This window comes from Coturnix japonica, chromosome 10 (genome assembly GCF_054131305.1).
Source record: "Coturnix japonica strain WE chromosome 10, WE-NBRP24, whole genome shotgun sequence".
Classification (NCBI taxonomy): domain Eukaryota; kingdom Metazoa; phylum Chordata; class Aves; order Galliformes; family Phasianidae; genus Coturnix; species Coturnix japonica.
In genome coordinates, this window is record NC_140672.1 from 10,019,370 (window position 1) to 10,026,822 (window position 7,453).

At 50.1% G+C, this 7,453-nt stretch overlaps 1 protein-coding gene across 1 annotated transcript; it reads left to right on the forward strand.

Moving 5' to 3' along the window:
- Positions 1-5,535: 5,535 nt before the first annotated feature.
- Positions 5,536-7,453, forward strand: LOC146759284 (inositol 1,4,5-trisphosphate receptor-interacting protein-like 1). Its single transcript, XM_085510280.1, has 2 exons — positions 5,536-6,105; positions 6,142-7,453. The coding sequence occupies exons 1-2, from the start codon at positions 5,536-5,538 to the stop codon at positions 7,303-7,305; spliced, it is 1,734 nt and encodes a 577-aa protein (XP_085366406.1). The 3' UTR covers positions 7,306-7,453.

Genomic DNA, 7,453 nt, shown 5'->3' on the forward strand with positions numbered 1-7,453 from the left:
TATATGATGTTATGATGTGGAATACCAATAGAAAAATGTACAAAACCATGACATTGTGAGGGTGGGCAGTGATAGGACAAGGGGGAATGGCTTTAAATTCAGACAGGGAAAGTTTAGGTTGGATCTTAGGAGGAAGTTTTTCACTCAGAGGCTGGTGACGCACTGGAACGGGTTGCCCAAGGAGGCTGTGGATGCCCCATCCCTGCAGGCATTCAAGGCCAGGCTGGATGTGGCTCTGGGCAGCCTGGGCTTCTGGTTGGTGACCCTGCACACAGCAGGGGGTTGGGACTGGATGAGCACTGTGGACCTTTGCAACCCCGGCCATTTCATGATTGTATGATGGGTGACATAAATCGCTGTCTGATTATTGTTGCAATATGCTTCTTTTCATGTGCTCTTAACCAAATACTGCTGGTGTTGCCCTGGGTGTCCTGTTTGGGGTCGTATCCTGGTAGATGCTTTACGAATACAAATGGTGCATAAAGGCCTGTATAGTTCATTAGGACCAGATCTCATGTCCATCGATAGCAGTATTATATAGAAATAATATACCTTTACATATATAAAAATGATAGACCTTTCAGAAGGGTATATAAATGCAGCACAGTGGACAAACATATATTACTCTGTCCACCTGTTTGACAAAAATGTATATATTATTTTATACCCTGAAGCAGGGGTTTTAATATTCCTTCAACAATATTTTGATATAATCATCAATGACTATAACTGCTCTGCTCTGGATCTTCTTGTCATCTTTCTAAATGTCTGCTCCATTTTTTCATCATGTTGGACCAAAAATATAGCGTGGTGATGAACTACACAGGTCTGTTTTGTGCTGTAGATGCTTAGCCCTGGAAGTTTATCAGTAAATAAGAGAGATGAAAAATCCACTTTAGAGAGAGGATTAGGTAAAAAATTCAGCTTCTTGAAAGTAATCTGAGAGGTACTACTGACGTATTCGCCAATTAACCTGACTTATCCCAGGACTTCAACTGTCCCGGGGAGAGAGACACAAACATGGATGCCATCATGTCTTCTCTCAATATATTGCTCTGTCACACACCTTATATGCCATCCTAAATCCCGCGCAGACACGTACACCCGCTACGCAAAACCCAATGCACGCAAGAGAACCTATACACACACCTACCTAAACCCGCAGCCCACTAACTCTTAACCTACAGGCCTAACTCAGCTATTCTAGAACACTCCATCTACTCAGAACTACTGTATGCACTCATAAATCCTCGCAAAGACAACTTAGCACCCCAACATACTACAGAACTCTGTGATCAGTGGGAGGTTGGCACAGGTTTGCTGTTAAAAATGGCACTTTCTGCCCTTCTGTGTCCATGGGCTCCTGAAGGATTTGTAAATCCTTGTGCTAAAGGTGGATGAGGCTTGCACATCTCCTGCCACCTGATTATTACCTGTGCAGATGGAACATATCTCTGGGTTCTGCCTGCAGGTAGCAAGGACAGAGCAATCCCACATGGACAGGGACTTGCCAAGGTATAGCTGAAAGCAGGTGGTAGATAAGATGAATTGCCTTCCAGCAATTTGCAACCAGAACGAGGAGAAATTTCATATGATAGTGAGCTGCAGTTCCTCCTATCAAACCTGACCTGGTGCTAAGCCTTCTAACAGCTATTGTCTCGGACCATTTAGAAGAGAGAGTCCCATTCAGCATTTCCTGTCCCTGCTGTTACCTGGAGGTTTTTTGCTGTGCTCTCACTGCTCCTTTCCATGCTGATCTTTGGGATGCTGCATTGCTGCAGCATCACTGAGGAGCAGTTAGAGAATCACAGAATCATCATCATAGACTCATAGGATGGCTGGGGCTGAACAGTACCACAATGATCATCTAATTCCATCGCTGGTGGCACCGCAAAGATGAAAGGAAGAGGCTTTGTGTTATAGGAGCATTGCCATGCAGTGCTGATTGCCTATAGGGTTTCAAGCAAGGAAACACCAAAATAATAGATCAGAGCACCCATGATTTTGTGTTGTGTTCACGACAGTATTTGGCCCCTTATTTGCTATGGTGAGTTTCATTTGCTGGAAACCTTCATCTCTCTTTTAAATGATCATTCTTTGGTTTGAATCAAGCTTTAAATGGGAGTCAGTGAATGCGCTCCTGGATTTCTGTATGTGTTTGCCCGGTGGGATAGGTTGTAGTTAAGTGAAATGCATGGTGTAAGCAAAGAGAAATTGCTGTATGCAAACCATAATTTTTGCGTACTTACTGTTTGGAGTGCTGATGAAAGGGATGTATCACAGCATTTTTATCATGTCGGCTGCTCTCCCTGTCTCACTGCCTGAAGGGTGGCAAAGGGCCCCTTTCATCTGGAGGATTATGAGGCCATCATGGTAAACAGCAACACCTGGTTGGGTTGACCTTGTTGGAGCTTTCATCTTTTGTTCGAAGTTTTGAAGTGTTCCTTGTGGTTCTTTTGTTCCCCGAGTCATGACTTGATGTTTAGCGAGATCAGGGAGGAGCAGCTTCTTGCTGGAGTCATTAATGTGGATGGGGAGGGGAGAAGACAGTGGCCAGCTGAGTGCTTCCAGAGTCCCAAGGTTGGGGATGGCCCTACAGGTTTGGAGCTCAGTTCTGGCTGCACAGAGGGTGCCTGGATCTCTGCTTCTGCTGCTTTCACCCCAACAAATGCTCCTTAAGAATGAAATGCAACATGCCGCTTGGCTTCATACCTCTTAATCCCAGAACAGGAGTCCATCCACAAGCGGATGAGAGAAACTGACAACAAAGGACTTAGCAAAGAGACACTGACAGAGTCAGTGGGCAGTGCTGCCAGTTTCTGCCTGCACTTGTAACCAACCACCCAGCCTTGCCACCATCACACTGGCTTCCTGAGCTCATTCATTTACTCTGGGGGGTGCCTGCAGGGCCTGGAGCGTGCAGGAGTGGAACGGGAGGCTGTCCATGAGGCACTGTGCTCGGGGGGATTTCCCTGGCTGGACCATTGCATGTTCTCTGCCTTGCAGCCTCTGAATGCAGACAGAGCCGGATCCTGGTGGGCGAATGCCAAAGAAATCTCTTAGTTGGTAGCCGAGTCTCATACTTGCCTTTATGATATTCTTTTAACATCAAAGTAAGATTCATATATAAAGCAGAGCACCCAAGAATATATCTCTAGTAATGGTGACAGTGAAATGTCATTTTTGGATGGAATGTTTTTATTTCCCTTCCTTTTTAGTCTCACCTTTTTTAGTTTTCTATCCACTGATTTTGCCCAGAATTTCCAGCCTGTGGAAATATATTCCCGTGTTTATTTAGCACTGCTGCTTTTCCTGCGCTAGCAGTATGGATTTAGACATTGGCTCATCCTTTATGCAGTTCAGAGAATGACTTCAGGAAAAGTCCTAATCCAGCAAAGGTGGATTCTTCAATAAGGAAAAATACAGCTCAGATTGCAAGAATAAAGATGGAATGGGTCTTTGCTGTGTTCTGCCTCTTCCAAGCATGTAAGATTTTTCACTCAGGGGTGGTGACCCCAGCACTTGCTCTTGTTGAACCTCATCCCATTGGCCCCAGCCTATTGATCAGCCTGTCCTGGTCTCTCTGTGGGGCCTGTTTACCCTAAGGCAGATCAGCACTTCCTAACAACTTGCTGTCATGTGCAAAATTATTGAGGGTGCACTGGATAGATGCATAATGCAAGGGGCTTTGACTGGTTTGCCTACAGAGGAACCCACATTGGTGATTCTCTGAGCAGCAGCAGCAAAGCCTCACATGTGGAGGCTGACCAGATTGCAGAAGGGGAACAGGATACAAACAGTTTGAGGAGCTGCTTCACTGACATTTCCAACACTGTTTTGGTAAAGGCCTTCGCTAAGCACAGTGACCTGAGATAAGCACAGAGTCAAGTTTAACATGCCTGAGAGGAGGATCTGGAGAGGAGGATGTCAGAAGTGCTCCAGTGTTACCATGATGACTGGCTTCCCACTTGCCCCCCATTGTAGTTGCAGTGCTTGGCACTGGAAGGCACCAGCCTGGAGCTCCGGCTGCAAGGCTCCGCCAAATGCAGGAAACAACAGACACCCAGAGACTGGTGAAGTACAGAAATCTGAATGCTGAATTCGGATTCAGGAAAGATTAGGTCCTGTTTCACTGGGTTACACAGCTTCTGTTGGTTAATAATATTTATTGATATCCTTGTTACCGGAAACAGAGAAGAAGAGCGATTATCTTCTGTGGAGAAACCTACACTAGGGAACCTGCTGTAGCAGGGGATTTGGTCTAGGGGATCTCGTGAGGTTCAAATGACTTCCAACCCTGTTGATCTGGGATCTCCCCTGGCTTCAGGAGGTGACTCTGGCCTTACCTCCCAGAAGTCAATACAGCCATGGCTGGGAGCCTTGTGCTGCAGGCAGCAAGGTATGCAGGTGAAGCACAGCTGGTCTGACAGCTGCCATCACGCTCCTGTCCTACAGGGCTGTCTCCTTACCTACCAGACCACTCTGTGCCTGCAGGGCTGCCTTGGTTCAACACCCACAGGCTCCCAGCCAAGCCTTTCTCTGTTGGCCTTTGAGAAATATTCCTGCCTCGTGCACATGTGATTTTGCAACATGGGGTAGACAGCAGTTGCTCCTGCTGTTTTCTCTACAGCATAAGCTCACCCAAAGGAGCCAGAGCCCATGCAGCTGAAGAGGCTGCTGCACATGTGGGCATCCTAATCATCATTGTTAGAGCCCCTTTGAGCTGCTTGGATCGAGCCATCTGGCCTTTTGCTCAGAGGACGTTCAGACCACCGGTGGCTGAGGGAGCAATCAGCAAAGGGCTGTGTGATGTCAGGTGCTGAGACTTTGACATGACCGGCACTGATCTTCAGCTTTGTTCCCTCTGTGGCATTTCAGCACTAAAATGAGTTTCTGCATATGCTGCAAATTCTTATGTTTCCTCAGGAGCAGTAGTTTTGATTTTCCTTTTCTGTCCAAATGATTTTCCAGGGACAGTGTGTTTGGAACATAACCTGTGGGGTGGCACATGAGGAGCACAGCATCCATGGGAAATACCACCCCATTTTATTTTAAAGAAAGGCCCGGGCAGCTCCCACCTGCTTAGTAAAGAGCGTCCCCAGGAGCTCTGTCCAGAGATATGCCTCCAAATTGAGGCAGTGCCGTGGCTCAGTGGCCATGTGCCCACCCTGGGCAGCTGAGAAGGGTGGAGTCGGGCAGCCCATTTGTGACATCAGCAGGAATGCATTGCATCACAACGCAGGGGATGGGTTTAGGGCCACAGGCAGGCAGCGCTGCTGCATTTTTGACCTGGGCCAATGGTGAGTGCAGCAGCAGGGGAAGGTCGGGCTGGACGAGGGATGTGGTGCAAACACCGGCCCCTGTGGGAGCACCACGGGCAGTGCTTGGAACTGTCCCTGCCAGCACTGGCCTCGGTCCCTGCTGCCACCCAGCTCCCTCGTACCCACTGCTCCTACCTGAGCACAGGGCCATGCGGCTCCTGGCCCCGCTCCCTCCCAGCCCCACTGAGCCCCTCTCTCCCATCTCTTGCAGATCATGGCTTTGGTGTTTGTTCTCGCATTGTTGGTGCGGGCGCTAAGTGTCAGTGTCAATACTGATGTGCTCATGCTCGAGAACGTGCAGCGGCGCGAGGTTGATCTGCAAAAGCACATGATACCTCCGCAGCACGAGATTGAGCAGAGGAATGAGCAGCAGAGCTGGGTGGACATGTCATCTCTGCTCTTTGCTCTGCTGGATTACTGGAAGATCTGGTTCAATGTGGGGCTGATTCTGTTGCTCCTTTGGAACATGGTGCAGTCCATACAAATGAGCCAGCATGATGAAAGCAGCAGTGAAAATGACAGCTCCAGTGGCGAGGAGGAGGCATCGGGGGCGGAGCAAGAGGAAGAGGAAGAGGTGGAAGAGGTTGAACAGGAGGAACATCAGGAGGAACAGGTGGAACAGCAGGTGCAGGAGGAAGAGGAACAGGTGGAACAGGAGGAACAGCAGGTGCAGGAGGAACAGGAACGGGTGCAGGAGGAACAGGTGGAACAGGAGGAACAGCAGGTGCAGGAGGAGCAGGTGGAACAGGGCGGACAGCAGGAGCAGGTAGAACAGCAGGAGCAGGTGGAATTGGTGGAAAAGGAGGAACAGGAAGAAGAGGAGGATGACGAGGAAGAAGACTTCAAAGATTCAGCACTGACAAAATTTCTCACAAGGCGTGCCCTGGAAAAGGTGGAAGGAAGGGCCACCAGGTGCCCTATAGTGGAGGAGCTGATGGACCAGCTCGTGCAGACCTTCAGATTCATCTGGTCCAACAGCTTCTTCCCGGTGCTGCAGCCCGCCATTGGGGTGGGCAGTGCCTTTGAAGGCTGGAGTCCCCGGGAGTGGGACAATGTGTACTGCCTGCTCGTGCCCATAGAGCCTCCCCCCGGGCACACCTTCCTCCTGGAGCTGGGAGATGAAGGGCACGGGCTGGCAAGGAACTCCCGCGTCCGCGTGGAGCTTCAGTGCATGTGCCAAAGGGAGAAGCAGCTGGGGAATGTGCTGTGCTTCCTCCACCACCATGAGGAAGAGCTGAGCCAAAATCAGGACCCCAGCCTGCTACAGACTCTCTGCACTGACTCCTACCTGGATGTGGAGAGAACTGTCACCTGGTTCACCGCACAGGTGGCAGCAATCTGGAAGACCACCCACCACGCGCACGCCTACAGCCTGAAGGTGCTGCCTTCCAGACGCTCCTGCAAGCTCCAGCTGACAGAAGTCTCCAGCGGGGAAAAAGTCCTCGTCGAGCTGCTGTTCGGGGTGCAGCAAGAATACTCGGACATCTACCTGACCAGCCAGAACACAGACGCCGGCTTTACACCCAGCACAACATGGCCACAGAGCTGCGCTGTGGCAGAAAAGAAGTTCTTCCAGCACACGGCCAGGAGTACCGGACAGGACAGCTCCCACCTGCACTGCCTGACGTTGCTTGCCAGCATCTTAGTGGGCATGGGCTTTTCCACCTATGTCATCAAGACTCTTGTCCTCCACACTTTGGCCATCATCCCTTTGAAGAAGTGGCGCAGGAAGTATTTCCTGAATCGGATGGAGAATCTCCTGCGGTACCTGCGCTTCTGCCTGGATGAGAAATGCCTGAACCACTTCTTCCTTGGCAGCAAGTCGGTGCACAGCACGATTGTCCTGCCGCAGTCCTTCCGATCCGCCAAGCCGCTCAACCTCTTCCAGCACCTGGAGGAGGACCCGGACGCCCACTCCATAGCGCTGCGTGAGTTCAGGGAGCTGAAAGATCGCTACATCAGACTGCTGCTGTTCGGACGCTGAGAGAGACCTTTGTCCGAACCCTTCTCTTGTTTTGGCTGCAAGCTCACATCCTGTGAGCAATAAGACTCTGAGACCTATTTAGGAGGCCAGAGGTGGCTGTTTCCTTGTGGCAGTCAGTGTCACGTTGGAGAGAGCTTACCAGTGGAAG